This window comes from Vipera berus, assembly GCF_964194415.1.
Source record: "Vipera berus genome assembly, chromosome: 7".
NCBI classification, from domain to species: domain Eukaryota; kingdom Metazoa; phylum Chordata; class Lepidosauria; order Squamata; family Viperidae; genus Vipera; species Vipera berus.
In genome coordinates this window covers 76,965,994-76,986,977 of record NC_138209.1, presented here as the reverse complement: position 1 = coordinate 76,986,977, position 20,984 = coordinate 76,965,994, and the positions used below count along the sequence as shown (strand labels likewise).

The following is a 20,984-nucleotide window of genomic DNA, read 5'->3' as shown; positions in this document are numbered from 1 at the left end:
CGATTCAGAGGAGGAGGAGGAGGGAGGGTTTTCATCAGCCCCTGGAAGAACTAAGCCGTGCCCACAGTTTTGCCATTCCCTAATCCACCCAAACTGGGGATGATGGTGGTGGTGGTGGCGACTGTCCAGGACGATTGGCAAAAGCCCCTCATGGTGTTCCTCAGAGAAATTTGAGGTTGCCAGCACCAGCAGCAACATCCAGGCCTTGTCTCCAGCTCTCCCTCAGACCTGAAAAAAGCTCTAGGTGAGGCTGAGACCGGCTTCTGCCTAGGACCGACCCCGGTTGCTTGTGAACCCCACAGTCCGGGGGACCCTTTTAGGCAGGTTTTGCTTTTTTCTTTACTTTTTGCTCTGTCCCTGGTGCAAGTATTCTAGCTCTCCGGGCTGGCGTTGGGCACAGGCTGTAGAGCGTGACGCTTAGGGACCACTCACCTAGAAAAGCAGCTCTCCCACAGGTGGAAATGGCTGCCCTCGACCAGGCCGGCACAAGGTGCCAGGTGCCCTGGAGCTGACCCCAAAACCTCCCCTTACTTTGAGCCTCCTTTGAGGGCGGCCGTTTCCCTGGGCAAGATTCAGGCGGGGAAAACCACAAGGGATGCTCGACATTTCAACCTGGGTTAACGTTGAGCTTAAGATCACCACTACCACCCCACCCCACCCCCTCACCCCTTGGCCTGCAGCCAGGAAAGTCGCTAAAGCAAGCAGGCCCCCCCTTCTCCCCAAAGTGACCCTTTTGCAGTCCCTTTGCATGCATTTTTTGCTTGGTGGTGTGCCTCTGAGAGAAGAAGCCTCTGTCGTTTGCCAAATAGCCAAATATCGGCTGACTTCTCTCTTCAGGGCCCCGTGGACGGGATGGTGCTTGCCCAGGGTTGGAGCCCGGGAGCAGCACCCCTCCCTCCCGGAGGCCAGTTAAGGAAGGTGTGTGCCAAGAGGCCGCTTTTTCACACAACACCCACCTACCCACTCCCCTCTCTCCTGTTGCTTGCTCCCCAGAAGGGCCGGCTGGCCAGACGGGCCAGGAAGGCAGCAGCGAAGCCGCCAGCTCCCAGCCCAACCTCCCAGACCTCACCGCTCCCAGCCAGCCTTCCGAAGAAGTCTTTGGAACGGAGGATGAAGACCCCGACCCAGAGCTTGCTGCCCCCCGGGAGGAAGGCCTTCCCGAGAGCCCCCGGCCCTGCCCTTCCCCGAGCGGAGAGCCCCCCGCGTCTCCCCTGGCCGAGGAAGGGGCAGCGGCCGAAGCCGGCAGCGAGGAGTCTCCGGGGAAGTCTCCCTCTAAGAAGAAGAAGAAGTTTCGCACCCCGTCCTTCCTCAAGAAGAGCAAGAAGAAGAGCGAGCCCTGAAGACCCCCCCCTTTCCCTCATTCCTCCCCTTTTGTGCATCTCCCCTCCTTTATTAATCCTCCCCCCCCTCCCCGGGAATATATCAGATTCTGCCTCGTGCTTTTGTTTGGTCTTTCTTGTAAAAAAAAGCAAAAAACAAAAACCAGGACAAACAACGCTCTAGCTTGACTGATTTTGAGTTTATAATTGGAATTTAGCAAGCAGAAGGTGCCGATTTTGTGTGTGCAAAAAAAAAAAAAAAAAAAGAACAAAACAAGCGAGCAGCCGAGCGGGGGAACCATCCCGAGCATGTGAAAGGAGAGGCTTTCCTGGTGGGAGCCGGTCCGTTAAAAAAAACGTTTGAAGTCCCCCTTCCCCTCTCGGCTTCCTATGTGAAGGCAACGTGCCCTTGCTCGCTCCTGCCAAGCCTGTGTTCTGGCGCAGGTGGCTTCGCGTCCGGCGGAGCCCATTTCTGTGCAATGGGGAGTGGGGGAGAGAAGACCTTTGTGACCCCTTCCTCCGCCTTGCCCTGCGCCCCCCACTCCCCTCCTGAGGCTTTACGGCCGCGCTCTGCCTTGCTTGGTGTTGTAACCTCGCCGAGACTGGAGCCTGTTTTTGTGTCTTAAGAATGAAGTAACTTGTGGCATTTTCTTGCTCATTCCCTCCCCCCCAACCGCCTGTTTTCTAATTCAGTTTAATAATAGCCTCTTTTTTTTCCCACAGAATAATCAGCTATTTTACTAATTTGTTTTCTAGCAAAGCATTGTACTCAAGTCACACTTATACCGATGAAAGATGAGTTCACGTCCTTGGAAATAAAATGTATTCCTAGCAGGCACAGACTGGCTCTCTTCATTTATGCGGCTCCTCCTCGGTTGCACCAGGGACAAATCTGGGTGCCAGTCCCGACACCAGGCGCTGGTCCAAAAATCCAGAAACCCAGCAAGAGAATGAAGCCCTTTCTGAAATCCATAAAGGACCCCAACTTTTTTTTTCCTTCTCTCCTGGACGTAACGGAGAGACAGGACCAGAAATGGCTCCGCCTTGTGTCAAACCAGCCTTGGATGACCCTAAAAAGCTACCCACCCATTGGGGGGGCTTTGTGGCGGAACCCACATATCACGTTCTTTACCAAGAGAACTTAAAGGAGGCTCCACTGGAAACTTGCTTTCTTTTATTATATGGGGAAAAAAAGAAAATGGAAAATTTAAATCTCTCGACACACGTTCTGCAGTATACAAAACATCACGTCAATGTTTCGGTAATACAAAAGGAAGGATAATTAGACATACCCATCATCATTTTAAAGGTCCAAATGTTTCAAAAGGGACTTGGTTACGGTAAGACACTTGGTGAAATACGAAAGGTAGAAGTGACAAGTGCCTCCAGGTGGTGTATCTGGCGTGGTCTGTTCTTCCATGCCTCTTGGGAACAAAAAAAATAAAATAAAATCTCGACTATTTTGATGCAAGCACTTTTGTCACCTGTGCACGGAGCCAGACGATCGATTCTGCAACAACCTCAACTGGCAGAAATGTAGACAAGAGACCCTCCAGGAAACCTCAACCGCTTCTCAATCTCTGGCCATTTGGTTCCGTTCGGACCCTTCTCTTTCCCATCCCACATTTCCCTACTATTCAGCTGTAATTTAGATCCCTCTTCTGCCATTTAGGACAAGAGAGAGAGAGAGAGATTACGAATTTTTCCATTTTATCTCATTGCTATCCTTTCTCAGAATCCACGTAGGAAAGGACTTTTGCTGGTTTGTGTAATCAGGAAGCCAAAAAAAAAAAAAGAAGAAGACTTAAGAAAAAAGGTCCGGGAATCGGAAGAGGCACAACAGGGAGATGGAGAAAGCACCAATGGAGGCGAAGGCAAATGGGCAGTCTTACGGGCCACAGGCAGCAACGGCCTTCACCGCAAACTTAGGGACTCCCAGTCCACGGTTGGGCCGCCCAAGATGAGATCTATTGAGTCTCACGGCCTCGTAGTAAGGACCTTGTGGGCAAATCCGTGAAGGTTTGTGTGTGTGTGAACTTCCCACTTGGAGGAAATCTCTCAGCTACAAGGAAGAGGACTTGGGTTCTACTAGACTTTGGTTATCATGGATTGAGCAAGTAGGCATCTTCACCATCCTATTTGTAGGAAGGCGGTTTTATCCAAAGAGCCTTTTTTCATGGGTCATTTGCTCAGACCCTGGTGTGTACACACACACACACACACACGGAAGGACCCAGCCTAGGAGGACGGAAGGATCTCTGCTCAAATTCAGGCAAAGACGGTAGAAGGCTGCTGTGAAAAATAGCGTCCATGCTGTGGTTAGGTCTTCTAGGATCAAGCCTTGAATTCTTGAGTTTTCTGGGGAAACTCTTGTCTGAGTAGCTTACTCCTCTTTGTTTGGCTTTGGCATCCAGCGAAGCAGGACGAAAGGCAGCAGGAACAGAGAGGCACAAACGGTGAAACAAACTTCGGCCCCGGCCAGCCAATACACTGCAAGCCCAAAAGCCAGTTTTAAGAACATTTGAGCAGTGCCGGGATTTTCCCCCAGAGGTGCCAGGAGCCTGTGCACCCCCACAAATTCCCAATCAAGACCCTGGCAGTGGGGAGGGCTGTGCATCGTTTGGCCAGCACCTTTACCCCCTGGAAACTGCCACCAACTACCCCCCACACAACCTCTTCCTGAGTGACAGGCACTTCTTCCCACGTCACTTACCTGTCGCTGATACTACCGGCCCAAGAGACCTCGCAAGGGCCCCGAGACTCCTTAGGATGCCCATCACAGTCCCTTTTTGACTGTCCAGCCCTGGGGGGGGGGGTGGAAAGAGAAGAGCTTTAGGCTGGTTTCTTCTCTAGGTTTTTGCCATTTTAATAAAAGAGAATATTTGTGGCTTGGGGTTCACAAGTTTTATTGCAGATGTTTTATTACCCAACTAGGGAACGTCATCAGTGCCGGAAAGGGTGTTTTCTGCTTATATGCCAGGAGCTTGCTTGTAGACAGCAAACACCCTCCACTGGTGACGTTGCCTAGATTGGGTCGCGAAACGTCTGCAAGGAAACGAGCAAGCTCAAGAGAGCAGAAACGCGGCGTCTGGAGGCCGTTAGCTTACCGTAGCCGGATACCACCGTAGACAAGCAAGGGACAACTACGGCTGCAGCTGCGGGCAAAGTAAACAAGACTGTTAAATGGGACCGCGTGCAACTCTGCAAAGAAGAATCTCTACCAACAAGCCTGCCGGAGCAGCCTGTCACCTCACCTGGAGCAACCAAAGTCTCTTCTCCACTTTGGTCTCCTATATTTCCTCCGGGTTGCAGCCAGAGCGGTTGGCCTTCTCTCCTAAGGGAGCCTAAATAACTTCCCTCTTGCTAGTGCTGTACAAAGAGTTTACAAGCGGGCGCCTTCCCTTGAAGCATGAAAGCAGCTGTGTCTTTGGTAAAGTTTGCCCCAGCCACCTCTGCGGTGTGGGTGCGCACAAACGAAGCCACCCCGCCACTGGTGTGAAGACAGATGCTGTCCCCCCACGCTAACGTGCTTTTTCACACGAGCAGGAGAAAGTTGGGACCTTCCTAATCGACCTTTGCGGTAGCTTCCATGAAGGCAACCTCTTCACCGCCAAGGGATATCCCAAAGGTTTTTTTTTTTTCAAAAGGCAGCTGGACTTTTGTTTTTTCCTTTGAAGACGTTTCGCTTCTCATCCCAGAAGCTTCCGTTCTGACTGAATGGTGGAGGATGGAAGGATTTATACTCCTCACAGACAGCTGGTCGTTAATACTCTTCCTGAGAGTCGTTGAAGCCATTTGGAGACTTATCTGTGCCCTTAGGGGGCGGTGTCACCTAAATAGTGCAAATGGGTGTGGATCTCCTGAAATGACTGTGTTGCAAAGAAAGAGTGCTAACAATCAGATGACACAAAGAATGTAAATCCTTCCATCCTCCACCATCCAGTCAGAAGTGAAGAAGCTTCTTGGATGAGAAGCAAAATGTCTTCAAGGAAAAACGAAGTCCAGTTGCCTTTTGAAAAAGAACTTTTGGGACAACCCTGACCTGGTTGAGAATCTCCATAGATGCCAGCAAGGGACCATTTCCTGACAACATAATTCTCTTCATTTTTTTGGTCCTCCTTTTAATAAATAACTACGGGCAGCTCTGATCCAATGTCTCGCTTAACATATTTGGCCTTGCTAAGATTGCTGATTCCTGAAAAGCCCCCAATAACCTCCTGGCATTCGCAACAAACTGGAAAGCTCCAACAGAATTTGAGGTCTCAGAAGTTCGTACTATGTCCCCTCTATATTTTATAAGCAAGGAAAATGGTTGGCAAAATTTACGTACCGTACTTTTCATTGTCTTGAAGTCCTAAACTGAAAGAAAGCTATGAGTGCGGTATAGCACGTTCCTCTTGATTTTCATTTGTGTGGCTGACAAGTTCTGGGTGAGAAACTTACCAAAAGAGTAAAACAACAGCCCTGTACCGAGGATGATAATATTAGGGCTCCAGCCAATTAAGAGGAAGCCAGGAGCTGACAACAATATTGCCTGTCGAGGGAAAATAAAACAGGAGTGAGGAATCTCATCATTGGACATCCCTGGGCTGTTAGCTTCTAGCTCAGGTAGTCCTTGACTTACGACCTCAATTGGGCCCAAAATTGATGTTGCTAAGTGAGAAATTTGTTAACTGAGCTTTGCTTTTAATGTGTGCCATTGTGCCCCAAGGGGAAAAAATGACAAGAAAGGTGATCTAAATCTAATTTCCGTGTGGGGGGGAAAGCACTTTGGGATAACCGTGACTTGGACAACTGAGGATCTCCGTAGTAAACATTTGGCTAAGAGGAAAACGTACCGTTTTAATCACCTTCAGTTCTGCTCCTGGCTTAATCTGGCGAGTGTAGCCCCCCTGGATCACAGCCATGGTGATGCCGATGAAGAAAAACATCTTGCCTTGTTCCAGACTAAAGACGGGGGTGGGGGAAAAAAGAGAGAGCGAGCTGAAACACAAATTGTGGTCACAGCGCCTGGACACAGCTGGATGAGATCCAGAAATATCACCCCACTTATTCTTGGGGAAGCACAAAAGTGAGTAGTCCTCGGTTAAGGACCAACTGGAGTTACGATAGCCTCTGACACGGTGCTTCATGGCTTGCAAAGGAGCCATCACCAAATGTTGCAAACCAGGTGATGGGATCCTTATCTGGGCATTTGCCCAGCAATTACGTGTCTGGGAAATCCACAAAGCCCCTTCTACCTACTAAGAGGATTCCCTCATGTCTTTGAGGACAGGCTGAAGAGCCCCCTGCAACCCATCCCCCTTTGGATCTCTGCAGCCAAAGCTGCAGACATCTGCCTCCTTTTAGAGAGTCGTGGAGACCACTTGGATCCCGAGGGCACAGAAAAGTTTCCAAGTGGCCTCAACGACTCTCTAAAAGAAGGTAAGGTAAAGGTTCCCCCGCACATGCGTGCTAGTCGTTTTCGACTCTAGGGGCCGGTGCTCATCTCCGTTTCAAAGCCGGTGCTTGTCCGAAGACGTCTCCGTGGTCATGTGGCCGGCATGACTAGATGCCAAAGGCGCATGGAACGCTGTTACCTTCCCACCGTAGCGGTCCCTATTTTTCTACTTGCGTTTTTACGTGCTTTCGAACTGCTAGGTTGGCAGAAGCTGGGACGAGTAACAGGCGCTCATTCTGTTACGCGGCACTCGGGATTCGACCCGCCAAACTGCTGACCTTCTGATCGGCAAGCTCAGCGTCCTAACCCACTGAGCCACTGCATCCCTTTCTAAAAGTAGGTAGATGACCAGTTTTCTACAAGGGGTATAAATCCTTCCACTTCTCCACCATCCAGTCAGAGCTGAAGAAGCTTCTGGGATGAGGAGGGAAAAGTCTTCAAAGAAAAACAAGGAAGCCCAGTGGCCTCTTGGAAAAAAAGCACTTTTGGGGACAACTATGACCTGGATGACTGCGCATCTCCATAGACCTTTATGGGTTTTTTTAAATGGGACTCTTTTTCTCTCCTCTCAGAGACCATGTTATCGAGCGTGGCAGGAGAAGCTGGGAGAAGTTTAACATTTGGCGCAACGCACGTGAATAGACTGATTTTATAAAATCAAACGCTATTCAGCTAAAGGTTTTGAGGGGATGGTGAGTCTGGCAGGCCGGATCCTGCTAAATACCTGCTGAATTGGAAGTGCTGATGGACCAGAAAACCCAGCGTGTATTCCAGGCCGGAGAATAGGAAAAGGTATAGGAAATAGACCAAGCCCAGGATCTGGAGATCTGCAGAAAGAATAAAATGAGCAAAGCTGATTGGAAAACCAACGAAGTCTTCCTTCTTTGCAAACTGTGGATTGGAATTGGCTTCCGATCGGAAATTGTGAGATCAGGGTCAGGGATTCCGGACCACGAGGGTCAATTGTTCATCCGAATTATTGTTTGCAAACCAGGCAAAGACAGATTGTCTCCAGAGTCAAGCCCGAATCCGAGACTTCGTGGAAACACAGGCAGTCCTTGACTTACGGCCACAATCTTACATGGCTAAGTGAGACATTTGTTAATCAAGTTTCGCCTCATTTTACAGCCGTCCCTGCCACCGTTGTTCAGTGAATCGCTGCAATTGATAAGTTAGCATCCTGGTTATTAAGCAAATCTGGCTGGTTTTGTTTTGTCAGAAGTTTGGGAAAGGGGATCACGTAACCCCGGGACACTGCAGCCGTCATAAATATGAGTCAGTTGCCAAGCACTGACCGCAGGGATGCTGCATCGGTCGTTAAGTGTGAAAATAAGTCATTTTTTTCAGTACCGTTATAACTTTGAACAGTCCCTGAATGGGCGGTCGTAAGTTGAGGAAACCTCTGTCCTGATTTTTCTCACATTCATATATATATTTTCTATTGTTTTTACTCTGGGCAATAATTTAATTCTTTTTTTAACTTTTGTATTTTTGTAGTTTTATGATATGCCCTGTTCACCGCCCTGAGTCCTTCGGGAGAAGGGCGGTATAAAAATTTAATAAAACCTAAAACCTAAACATTCATAGGAATTCATCGTTGGACGGCTCTTTTTTCCCCAAGATGTCTTCTGACTCTCTTTGCTTCATGACATAGCCAAATATCCCAAGGCCAACAGCTATTAACCCCTTCCTTGAAAGGTGCCCAGATGGACAGCCGACAGGGAAATAAGGTGGGGGGGTTTCCAAGAATAGAGTCAGTGGGAGACAGAGGAGGCCAAAGTTGGTCATGGCATCCCTTAAAGATGCCAAGGGCTCAATCCTTTACATCGTTATTTGGTAGCGAGAGGGTTTGGCTGATTTACCTCAAGGGTTGACCGAATCCCTCAACCTCATCTCACATCTCCATTTATACCGAAGCCCGGCTCCCATTGGTTGGGGACCCCAGCCACGCTCAGGGAAAAGATCCCGGAGGGGTTTGCGGGATCGATCCAAAGGAGAACCCAATGGATTTCTAAAGGGAGTCGTCATCAGAGGCCACCCGAGGACAGAAAATGGGAAAGACTTACTGTCTCTGGACGGTCCTCCCGTCTTCTGATGTACTGCCGAGAAGCGGAACAAGGCCCAGGGACTGATCAGGTTGAAGGCCGCCTGGAAGCTGGATATCATGGAGGACACCTGCCCAACGCAGAAGAAAGACACGATCGATGACGGTGCCGATAAAATCCAATTTCATCTCCTTCCGTATTTTGCCGTCATTATTTCTTCTAAAGCTTAGGATTTGCCTCAGTGAGAGTCGCCCGCCCCCCCCTCAAGTGCTGTACCTTTTTCCACAACTTTAAAACCAGTTTCAAATTTAATTTATTTTTACTTTAATTTTAACTACTGATCTTCACCTTTTATGTTCTTAGCCAGTATTCCCGTCTTTGACTGATTTATTCTTAAACCCGCCATTTCTCCAAACATTTTAATCTTCCTCATCAACATGTTCAATGTCCTCTACCGGGCCTTGCACAATCAATACCAAAATCGTCAGCAAATGCATATCATTTGTAATGGTGCACTTTAATTTGTAGTCCTTTTCCTCTGTTATCCTGTCTTAATATTTCTGTTTTAACACATCCAACACTATTAATAAACGATAAAGGGATAAAAGACACCCTCGTCTTTTTCCCTTCTGGATTTCACATGGTTTTTGTAAAGTCTTCATTCAACACGATTCGAGCTTTCAGGAGTGTATAGATGGGACAATACCCTAACCCTACTCTTCTACACATATGCTGCAAATCCTGCACAAAGCAGAGGATTATCCCAGCAATCAGTTATCACCCATTTCAGAATAGAATAGAATAGAATAGAATAGAATAGAATAGAATAGAATAGAATAGAATAGAATAGAATAGAATAGAATAGAATAGAATAGAATAGAATAGAATAGAATAGAATAGAATAATAGAATAGAATAAAAAATAGAAATAGAAATAATAGAATAGAATAGAATAGAATAGAATAGAATAGAATAGAATAGAATAGAATAGAATAGAATAGAATAGAATAATGGAATGAAGAATAGACTAGAATAGAATAGAATAATGCAATGAAGACTAGAATAGAATAGAACAGAATAATGGAATGAAGACTAGACTAGATGACTAGAATAGAATAGAATATTAAGTACTGTCATTTTACATGTACACTAATCAGCATACATTAAAATGAGATTTTGTTGGATACAGCTCTCAAAGAGTAACCATCTCCAATATACACTGCATAAACATAAGAATAGAATAAATTATGCATGTACCCACTTACACATATGTGGCCCAGAGAAACAACACAGTCTGGCTTGGATGTATACATATATGTGGTGAGAAAAACAAATCCTGAGAATTTACAAGATGGATGGCATAAGGAACAAAGCTGTTACAGAATCTAGTCGTTCCACTATAAGTACTTCAAAACCTCCTCCCAGAGGGGAGCAAAGTGGGTGTGTGGGGGCTTCTAACAATGCTCCGCGCTCTAAGCACATAGCGTTTATGAGCAGCATCCTGAATCAGAGGAAAATAGCTTCCTATAATCTTTTCAACTGTCCTTACCACTCTCTGTATGGACCTTCTATCTGAGGCTTAGCTACCACCAAGCCAGACAGTGATGCTACTGTGTTGATCAATATACTTTAAGAAGGCTTGGAATCCATGGGCCGTAGACTCTGATCAAGCCCAGCACAGACATCCTGAATAGCATACAGGTAAGGTCATCCTTGACATAGTTTTATTGAAGTCCATCATGAGGTGGAAGGCTAGCAGAGCTCTTCCAGCCCTTCCAGGAATCCTTCTGCAATCCCAACCTTTGCTTGAGAACCTCCAGTAATGGCCCTTGGGATACCAGCAAGCAGGATATCCCACTGCCGAACAGGATTAAAAAACAGGAAATTCCTCCTTTGTTTCAAGTCTGGAGATCCACTTGAAAAGCTCCCACCTAAAGGATCTTGTCCTGTTTTCCATACCCTTCAAATAAAGGAAGGGGCTGCCAACTGCCCTCTTCCACTTTTTCAGTTTCCATCTCTAGCTAAGTGAATTGATCTGGGATCTCCAAACACGGCAACTTTAAGACTTGTGGAACGTCAACTCCCAGAATTCCCCGGCCATTCTGGGAATCGGAAGTCCACAAATCTTTAAGGTTACCAAGTTTGGAGACCCACTGGCACAGATGGTCCATAACAGGGGTAGGCAACCTCGGCTCTTTTATGACTCATGGACTTCAACTCCCAGAATTCCTGAGTCAGCATAGCTGACTCAGGAATTCTGGGAGTTGAAGTCCATGAGTCATAAAAGAGCCGAGGTTGCCTACGCCTGGTCCATACAAATCTTGTCTCATGCAAGGTCCAACTTACCTCTTCTGGAAACGGCTGAGATAAAAAAAAAGACACCCATTAGTTTGTTCTTCTGATTATTTCCAGAATGCATTACCCGTTTTTCCTTCGGGAGCGTCTCCGGCAAGCAGGCGGAGATGAACAGGAAATCAGCCACAGCAAAGATGGTGGCAAAGATGGCGGCCCTCGTGTAGAAGACTTGGTCCTTCTCCGTCTCCAGAACGAGGAAGGCACCCAGCATTGGCCCGACGGTGAAGCCCAGGGAGAAAGCCAACCCAATCATGGCCTGGAGGGAGGATTCAGCAAACATACTTTGGCTAACATGCCTCCTTCAAACAAAATTCCAGAGCCACAAACCCTGATCAAAATCTCCAACTTGCTTTCTCCTGGATGCGCCCCATTGTCCGTAAGTACTTTCAGGAACATAAAAGCAATGTTTTTTTCCAAAACTGTGGGACTGTATTTATTTCTTTGAGTCGCATACGCTTAAGGCCCCACACCGATCCACAGAATTATTAATCGTGCCCTAGTTAGTTAATAATCATCCAATTATAATTATTTACATTACATTAATTATATCAATATGACACAATATAATTAATGTTATAGTTTACTAATTATATTAATTAATAATTATTAATCACGCTGTGGATCCTGGGCACAAATTGGGGCAAAATTCGCTTAGCAAATCTCTCCATTGTGGTCATAAATTGAGAACTACCTGTATATATTTTGGAGCTGGTTCTTAATCTGGATCCTTCTAATCTAAGTCCTTCCTGGATGGGACTAGAGTTTTAAAACGGGACTGGAGCAAAATCAAAATTAAAGTGACACTTTACGGCCTCACTATTTGGAAAGCTGACGTAGCCTAAAATTGCCTTTGCATTTTTCACGCTGACATCAGACTGCTGGCTTGGATTCTGTTTTAATTTAATTTGACAGAATAAACAGAACCGCAAGATTGGAAGGGAACCTGGAGGTCACTTAGCCCAACCCCATGGCCAGGGCAGGAATTCTCCTGCCATCCCACACAAAGGAAAGCTATAGAACGACGGTGGCAAAGGCAAGCAAGGGCAGTACCAATAGGTGCCTTGGGTGCAATCCCAAAACAACGTGAACACTATTGGCATTGACAAATTCGCCATCAGTCAATTGCAAAAGGTGGCCTTGCTGGGAACTGCTTCCATCCTGCAACGATATCTGTAATACCATCCAACATCCGCATCTGCCTATCCCAGGTCCTTGGTAAGGACTCGATAGGTAGACAGAAATGCCAAATCCAGTCTGAACATCTGGCTGACTGTGCGACGATCAATAATAATAATAATAATAATAATAATAATAATAATAATAATAATAATAATAAATGGCAAATACTGTTTCCTGCCTGACCTCTAAGGTCCCCTCCAACTGTTATTATTATTAATAATAACAAGTTATTATTATTAATAATAATAACCAACCAACCAAATAAGTAAATAAATAAATAAATGATGGCGCCTACGGTTTCCTGCCTGAGCCGGGGTTGGACTAGAAGACCTCCAAGGTCCCTTCGAACTCTGCTCTTCTGTCAGAAAGAAGAAGGACTCACCATGCCTTTGCTCCGAGCTTTTGGGCACTGCAGATCGGCCACGATGGCCGTGCAGAGGCTGACGTTCCCTTTGCTGATCCCGCCGAGAATTCGGGAGCAAAGGAAGAGCTCGAAGCTCCTGGAAAGGGCCCAGAGCACGTAGGAGGCTACCAGGCCCAGCTGCAAGAGAGGAGAGAGATTTTGGCCTCCTCCGACGAGGCTCTGCTGGAGGTGGGCGGCTTCTGGGTTTGTGCCACTCAGCGGACCAGGTAGGTATCTCTACACCTCCCGTTATAAAGGGAGAAAAGGGATCCCTCCTTTTCGGATGGGATTCCAACATGTGCTCTGGACCGGGGGGGGCTGCATCCCTCCGTGCCTCCCCTCTGGCCGAAACCAACGTACCGCAGTGGCCAGCAGGGCTGGTCGTCTCCCAAAGGAATCCGAGGCTGCCCCGGTGAGTGGCGAGGCCAGGAACTGAAGCAGGGAAAAGAGGGATCCGATAAGGCCTGGAAGAGAAGGAAGAAAGGTGGGGAGACTGCAGCCCCTCTTCTGTCTACTGCCCCCCACTTAGTTTACCTCTTTTCCCCCCACTAATGGAAGTATTTTTTCCCCAGCCAACTTTTAAGACCTGTGGACTTCCACTCCCAGAATCCCCCAGCCAGCCAGCCAGTGTCCATCTTTGGCAACTTTTAAGACCTGTGGACTTCCACTCCCAGAATCCCCCAGCCAGCCAGTGTCCATCTTTGGCAACTTTTAAGACCTGTGGACTTCCTCTCCCAGAATCCCCCAGCCAGCCAGTGTCCATCTTTGGCAACTTTTAAGACCTGTGGACTTCCACTCCCAGAATCCCCCAGCCAGCCATCTTTGGCAACTTTTAAGACCTGTGGACTTCCACTCCCAGAATCCCCCAGCCAGCCAGCCAGTGTCCATCTTTGGCAACTTTTAAGACCTGTGGACTTCCACTCCCAGAATCCCCCAGCCAGCCAGTGTCCATCTTTGGCAACTTTTAAGACCTGTGGACTTCCTCTCCCAGAATCCCCCAGCCAGCCAGTGTACATCTTTGGCAACTTTTAAGACCTGTGGACTTCCACTCCCAGAATCCCCCAGCCAGCCATCTTTGGCAACTTTTAAGACCTGTGGACTTCCACTCCCAGAATCCCTCAGCCAGCCAGCCAGTGTCCATCTTTGGCAACTTTTAAGACCTGTGGACTTCCACTCCCAGAATCCCCCAGCCAGCCAGCCAGTGTCCATCTTTGGCAACTTTTAAGACCTGTGGACTTCCACTCCCAGAATCCCCCAGCCAGCCAGTGTCCATCTTTGGCAACTTTTAAGACCTGTGGACTTCCTCTCCCAGAATCCCCCAGCCAGCCAGTGTCCATCTTTGGCAACTTTTAAGACCTGTGGACTTCCACTCCCAGAATCCCCCAGCCAGCCATCTTTGGCAACTTTTAAGACTTGTGGACTTCCACTCCCAGAATCCCTCAGCCAGCCAGCCAGTGTCCATCTTTGGCAACTTTTAAGACCTGTGGACTTCCACTCCCAGAATCCCCCAGCCAGCCAGTGTCCATCTTTGGCAACTTTTAAGACCTGTGGACTTCCACTCCCAGAATCCCCCAGCCAGCCAGTTTCCATCTTTGGCAACTTTTAAGACCTGTGGACTTCAAATCCCAGCATGCAATAAAGGGAATTTTCTACCTCCAAACAAGACGCTGTTGTATTTCCTTTCGGGCGGAATGCCAAGGCTGCCGCTGAACCAGTCCACGCCGGCTTGCACCCTCTTGTAGAGCCCATCCTGGGGAAGAAGGGAAGAGATTGGGCAAGGGTGAGGAGGGATGAGGGGAGCCATCGCCAGCCCCATTCCCTTCTGCCAGAATTATTTCGGTATTTATGGCAGTATTCCAGTATTTGAGGGGCTGCCCCAAAGAGGAGGGAGTCAAGCTCTTCTCCAAAGCGCCTGAAGGCAGGACAAGAAGCAACGGATGGAAACTAATCCAGGAGAGAAGCAATCTGGGATTAAGGAGAAACTTCCTAACAGGGAGGACAATTAACCAGTGGAACAACCTGCCTCCAGACGTTGTGGGGGTGCTCCAACACTGGAAGTTTTTAAGAACAGACTGGACAGCCACTTGTCTCGAATGGTATAGGGCAGGGGTAGGCAACCTTGGCTCTTTTATGACTCATGGACTTCAACTCCCAGAATTCCTGAGTCAGCACAGCCAGCTCAGGAATTCTGGGAGTTGAAGTCCATGAGTCATAAAAGAGCCGAGGTTGCCTACCCCTGGTATAGGGTTTCCTGCCTGAACAGGGGGTTGGACTAGAAGACCTCCCAAGGTCCTCTTCCAGCTTCTATTCTGAATTCTAGTGCCTCTGTCTCAACACAACCCACTTCACAGGGTTGTTATTGTATGGGTGGGTGAGTGGGTGGGTGGGGGAAATAGAAGTAGAAAAGTGTGTTTGGATATATTTGCTGCCTTGAGTTATTTGTGAAAATGATAAAAGGTGGGATCTCAATCAATCGATCGACTGATAAAATTTGTCCCACCAAGATGGGAAACACACACTGTTCTGTCATTTTCCTGGTCCCAGAACACCTGGGGCTGTTTGCTGCACAATCTGCAAAACAGCAGCCATGTTGCATGGCGTTGCTTTTCTCGTTCCCGCCTGGAGCGTGCCCTTCCTCAGAGGAGGGAAGAGGACCACACGCCAGCACTGCAGCTTCAGCCGTTGGGAGACTTCCTTATTTTAAGTTTCGTGATTAGGAAACCCCCCTGCCCGCTATTCCTTCCCCTGCCCACTGCAGGCTTAGATGAAGTGGTGGAATGAAATGTCAAATATATACATATATATATATATAGAGAGAGAGAGATAAGATAGGTAAAGGTAAAGGTTCCCCCGCACATGCGTGCTAGTCGTTTCCGACTCTAGGGGCCGGTGCCCATCTCCGTTTCAAAGCCGAAGAGCCAGCGCTTGTCCGAGGACGTCTCCGTGGTCATGTGGCCGGCATGACTTAGACGCCAAAGGCGCACACAACGCTGTTACCTTCCCACCGGAGCGGTCCCTGTTTTTCTACTTGCATTTTTACGTGCTTTCGAACTGCTAGGTTGGCAGAAGCTGGGACAAGTAACAGGCGCTCACTCTGTTACGCGGCACTCGGGATTCGACCCACCAAACTGCCGATCTTCTGATCGACAAGCTCAGCGTCCTAACCCACTGAGCCACCACGTCCCTTAGAGATAAGATAGATCAAGGCAAAAACACACACAATTAAAACATTGCAAGAACATTCATCCAGTTGCAGAAATAACGGTCGTATTGGAGACACAGACCCCCGTCAAAAAGCCCACCCACCCATCCCCCAGATCCATCCAGCCTTGCCCTTTGGAGAGGCTCCAATCACCCCATAACTATTTCTTCCTTGTGCTCCAACTGCCCTCTGGCTAATGTACAGGGTGGTCCCCGACTTACGACGACAACGGGACCCAATATTTCTGTGCTGACTTTTCTTGACACCGTTTGCCAAGTGAATCATTGCAGTCGTTAAGTTAGTAACCCGGTTGTTAAGTGAATTGGGTTTCTCCCCCCCACCCCCACCCCCATTGGCTTTGCAAAAGGGGATCACGTGACCGTCGTAAATAGGAACCCGTTAGCCAAGCATCTGAATTTTGATCCGGTCAACCTGGGGATGGCTGCAGTGATCGTAGCTGTGAAAAGCGGTCGTACGTCGCATTTTTCAGGGCCGCTGCAACTTTGAATGGTCACTAAACGAACCATTGTAAGTCAAGGACTTCCTGTACCCCCAAAGTTCCCCCAAAGAGCCACAATTAAAGCTTTCCTGCAGTGCTGTGGTTCTTAATCAGAATGTTTCTTTTTTTTAGACAATTAGTTGATTTAGCTACGAAACAACAATCTAACCACAATGCCTTCTGTGTGAGTGAGTCACTAAACGAATTTACGGTGAACTCAGAACAGAATTAATAGATGTAGAGCTAAGTATACACTTAGTTTTGTTGGATTAAAATTCATTCAAAGGTGTTCCAGAGGGGTGGACGCAGGTGGGGCTGGACAAATCTTGCTGACAAAATATGCAATTTTTGTTTTCTCAGCCACTTTCGATCTGACTGACAGTGGCATTGAGGGGTGGGGGGGCTTCCCTAGGGGGTCTCCCTTGATGCCCAGAGCAAAGCTGCTGGTGGAGGGGGGGAACGGGGGGGGGAAACAGGAGGGGTTCACTCGCTTGATCCCGCAGATCCTGACAGCAGCCAGAATACGCCATGCACAAAAATGGACGGATGGCTGCAAAAGTTGATAGGAGTTGATGGGAGTTAGTAGAATATGGGCGAATTGACTGCTTTGATTGAAGAAAAAAAAACACAATTAATTTTGTTTTCCCTCGGAAACCACTTCTGGGCTTTGTGCTTGAGGTGGCAAAAAAAGAAAAGAAACTTTGATTTTGGGTTTTGCCAACTGGATAAGTTTGTTATTATAGAAATGGCTAGTAGATGTTACTATATAAAAAAAATAAAAAGTTGAGGTTTCCTGTTATTGTCTTATTCTACTGGGCTAAAAATTTGGAAAATGCTTTTCTTTTTCTTTTCCCCTTTACATTTTTTTTCCTCTTTCTCCCTTTTCTCTCCTATTTTGCCCTTATCTTCATTTTTCTTTGCATTTCTGCATTTTAGATTTTGGTAAACTAACAAAACTACGTCCCACAGGGGCTTTTTCAGGAGGCAACTGGATTTGCTTGTTTTTCTTTGATAAATGAAACTATGTTCACAGTTAATAAAACCATAAAACAAGCTACTGCGTAGCCCAGGGGGTCTTCAAACTCGGCCCTTTGATGACTTGTGGACATCAACTCCCAGAATTCCTCAGCCAGCGTGCCTGGCTGAGGAATTCTGGGAGTTGAAGTCCATGAGTCTTCAAATGGCCACGTTTGGAGACCTCTGGTGTAGATAATGTAGATAATGCTTTTCCATTAGTATTTCTCACAAGCATTCAAGTTAGTGCTTATTCCATATTTTACCTGGATGGCCATTTTTAAGCTATTTTCTGGTGGACTTCAACTCCCAGAATTCCTCAGCCAGGCATGCTAGCTGAGGAATTCTGGGAGTTGAAGTCCACAAGTCATGAAGGGGCCAAGTTTGAAGACCCCTGGTCTGGATCCAAGCCCGCAGTTTCATCAAAATGGCCGACTGAGGAATTCTGGGAATTGAAGTCCACAAGTCATAAAAAGGCCAAGTTTGAAGACCCCTGGCATAGTCTAACTTAAATTCACAGTGATAGATGTTCCTGGTTGTACTCGCCAGTTTTGGACCAACCTGGCTTCGTTTTTACTCACATCGTTCTCGCTGAAATGATCCAAGATGGAGGGCAAGAGGGGCAAAATCAGGGTGAAGCCCAGGAGGTCGAGAAGCAGCGAGAGAAACACGACAAAGATGACACGGGAGGAATTTTCCTCTGCCCTCCGGGCACCTTGGTCCTCTCGTGACATCTTCTGGAGGAATCCCTTCGTCAACTAGGGTCTCAAAACATCCCTCCGGCTGGGGAATTCTGGGAGTTGAAGTCCATGGGTCTTAGAGCTGCCACGATTGGACGCTCCTGCAATACACAAAGGGACACACCATGAGGCAAAGGTGTGTGGATTTATTCCCACAAGGAGCACCACAAGGACACAAGTTGGAACCAAAGTTTGGATTTCCCCTGCTAAGCTTTTACGGGTCGTCCTCTACTTACGACCGTAACTGAGCCCAGAATTCCCATCGCTAAGTGAAACATTTGTTCAGCGAGCTTTGCCCTGTTCTACCACCTTTCTCGCTGCCGTTCTTAAGTGAATCGGGCCGAAGCGGGAGGGGAGATGGTGGACACCTCCCCCCCAGTCCCCTCCGAGGTGCAGCTCCTCTCCCCCTCCTGCTGGATCAAGAACAGGCCAAAAGCCGCCAGGAAGGATGGGAGACCACCAGGAAACACCCGCTTGGAGGCCGGAGCGGGAGGGGACATGGTGGACTCCTCCCCCCCAATCCCCTCCGAGGTAAGGCTCCTCTCCCCCTCCTGCAGGATCCAGGCCAGGCCAAGAGCCGCCAGGAAGGATGGGGGACCACCGGGAAACCCCCGCCTGGAGGCCGGAGCGGGAGGGGAGACGGTGGACTCCTCCCCCTCCCCCAGTCCCCTCCTAGGTGCAGCTCCTCTCCCCCTCCTGCTGGATCCAGGCCAGGCCGAGAGCTGCCAGGAAGGATGGGAGACCACCAGGAAACACCCGCCTGGAGGCCGGAGCGGGAGGGGAGACGGTGGACTCCTCCCCCTCACCCAGTCCCCTCCGAGGTGCAGCTCCTCTCCCCCTCCTGCTGGATCCAGGCCAGGCCAAGAACTGCCAGGAAGGATGGGAGACCACCAGGAAACACCCGCAGTGGGAGGGGAGACGGTGGACTCCTCCCCCTCCCCCAGTCCCCTCCCAGGTGCAGCTCCTCTCCCCCTCCTGCTGGATCCAGGCCAGGCCAAGAGCCTCCAGGAAGGATGGGAGACCACCAGGAAACCCCCGCCTGGAAGCCGGAGCGGGAGGGGAGACGGTGGACTCCTCCCCCTCCCCCAGTCCCCTCCCAGGTGCAGCTCCTCTCCCCCTCCTGCAGGATCCAGGCCAGGCCGAGAGCTGCCAGGAAGGATGGGAGACCACCAGGAAACCCCCGCCTGGAAGCCGGAGCAGGAAGGGAGACGGCAGACCACCCACCCAGCCATCCCTGTCTCCCCTCCGAGGAGAGAGAGAGAGGGGGGGGAGAGCTCACCTCCGTTCCCCGCAGCGCCCACGGACGAACCTCCTCCGGGGGGGGGTCGCAGGCAGCCCACCCCCAGCCCGGCCTCGCCCGCCTGCCTCCTTCCCGAGGCCGGGCAGCTCCTCCTCCTTCCGGCCGGGGCTGCCGGCTGCGTCCCGAGGAAGGACGGCAGCCCCGGAGCCTCCTCCCCGGCCGGGCTCCCCCCACGCCCCCCAAGCGGCCGCCGCGCATCCCTCCGCCAGCCTGTCCGGCGTGGAAGCCAGGCGAGCGGGGCTGCCGGCGGGCTGACCTGGCGGGGTCCTCCGGAGGTGCTGCCGTCCGCGGCGGGGAGGCGGCCGAGCGATGCCCGGGCTGGGCTGGCGCGCTCCGGCGGAGCCCGTCGACCCAGCCAGCCACTTCCGCGAGGCGTTGGCTGGCTGGCCGCCCGCGGGTGACTCAAGGCGGATCCCAGCGGGGAGCAAAGCGGGGAGGCCGAGCAACTTCTGCTCGGCATCCGCTGGGCCAAAGGAGGGGCCCTCGTCGGTGTTTGGAACCCAGGGCCGACTGGCTGGTCCTCGGCTTACGGCCAGGATCGAGCCCGTTGTTAAGGGAGACACCCATGGCTCTGAAGCCAGCCCTGGATGACCTCCAAGATCCCTTCCAACTTTATTTATTATTATTATTATTATTATTATTATTATTATTATTATTATTATTATTATTATTATTATTATTATTATTATTATTATTATTATTATATAAAGCTTTTATTCATTAAACATAAACCTCAGTCAACTGATCATTCAAAGTGACTGGTACTGATGGTTGACATGGGTTGCTGCCAGCATCCTAGGTATCAACCAGGTACCTCCTTAAAATTATATTATTATTATTATTATTATTATTATTATTATTATTATTATTATTATTATTATTATTATTATTATTATTATTATTATTATTATTATATAAAGCTTTTATTCATAAAACATGAAACTCAGTCAACTGAACACTCAGACTGACTGGCACTGATGGTTGACACGGGCTGCTGCCAGCATCCTAGGTATCAACCAGGTATCTCCTTAAAATGTAAGATGTTCCGAGTAGCGCAGTTTTTTGTAGCTTTGCTGGAGTTATTGCAGGAAGTGGCAATTTCTTGATGTGTTTTGCAAACTTTTGGGAGATAGTTCCCAGTGCCCCCGATGACAATGGGTATCACTGTTCCACGTTTCATCTGTAATCGCGCAGTTTCGATGGCCAGGTTGCGGTATTTCGTAATTTTTCCCAGTTCTTTTTCTTCGACTCTGGCATCTCCTGGTACAGCAATATCAATCAACTGAAATCTTCGGTTCTCTACGACTGCGATATCTGGCCTGTTGCGTTCCAAATGGTGATCTGTCTGTATTCGGAAGTCCCACAAGATCTTCACCCTCTCATTCTCGAAAAACTTTTTCCACCCTATGTTCCCACGACTGTTCGGACACAGGCAAGTCGTATTTTTTACGCAACGCCCAGTGGATTAGTTTAGCAACTCGGTCATGTC

At 48.8% G+C, this 20,984-nt stretch overlaps 2 protein-coding genes across 15 annotated transcripts in view; one reads left to right on the top strand and one right to left on the bottom strand.

Annotated features, from left to right (window-relative positions):
- The window catches only part of ADD1 (adducin 1), a 51,236-nt gene extending 39,676 nt beyond the window's left edge, over nucleotides 1-11,560 (top strand). For 5 of the 9 annotated variants that reach the window (XM_081332902.1, XM_081332901.1, XM_081332900.1 and 2 more), the window contains one exon: nucleotides 994-2,153. In XM_081332902.1, coding sequence (XP_081189028.1) covers nucleotides 994-1,340 — 347 coding nt within the window. In that variant the 3' untranslated portion in view covers nucleotides 1,341-2,153. Of the gene's footprint in view, nucleotides 1-993; nucleotides 2,154-11,215 lie in introns of those variants that run through there. The other 4 variants (XM_081332905.1, XM_081332899.1, XM_081332903.1 and 1 more) reach the window with 4 other exon arrangements.
- On the bottom strand, nucleotides 1,567-19,882 carry MFSD10 (major facilitator superfamily domain containing 10). 6 transcript variants are annotated; one of them, XM_081332909.1, is made up of 13 exons: nucleotides 19,752-19,882; nucleotides 18,037-18,296; nucleotides 14,394-14,490; nucleotides 13,101-13,204; nucleotides 12,720-12,878; nucleotides 11,226-11,414; nucleotides 8,826-8,934; nucleotides 7,484-7,586; nucleotides 6,158-6,266; nucleotides 5,763-5,853; nucleotides 4,427-4,474; nucleotides 4,033-4,122; nucleotides 1,567-3,809 (listed from the first exon to the last, which is right to left on the bottom strand). In XM_081332909.1, the coding sequence occupies exons 2-13, from the start codon at nucleotides 18,187-18,189 to the stop codon at nucleotides 3,703-3,705; spliced, it is 1,359 nt and encodes a 452-aa protein (XP_081189035.1). In that variant the 5' UTR covers nucleotides 18,190-18,296; nucleotides 19,752-19,882; the 3' UTR covers nucleotides 1,567-3,702. The 6 variants fall into 6 exon arrangements, with proteins under 6 accessions (XP_081189035.1, XP_081189038.1, XP_081189037.1 ...); XM_081332912.1 differs by having other exon boundaries at nucleotides 6,170-6,266; XM_081332911.1 differs by lacking the exon at nucleotides 19,752-19,882 and adding an exon at nucleotides 19,475-19,535.
- Between the last annotated feature and the right edge of the window lie 1,102 nt (nucleotides 19,883-20,984).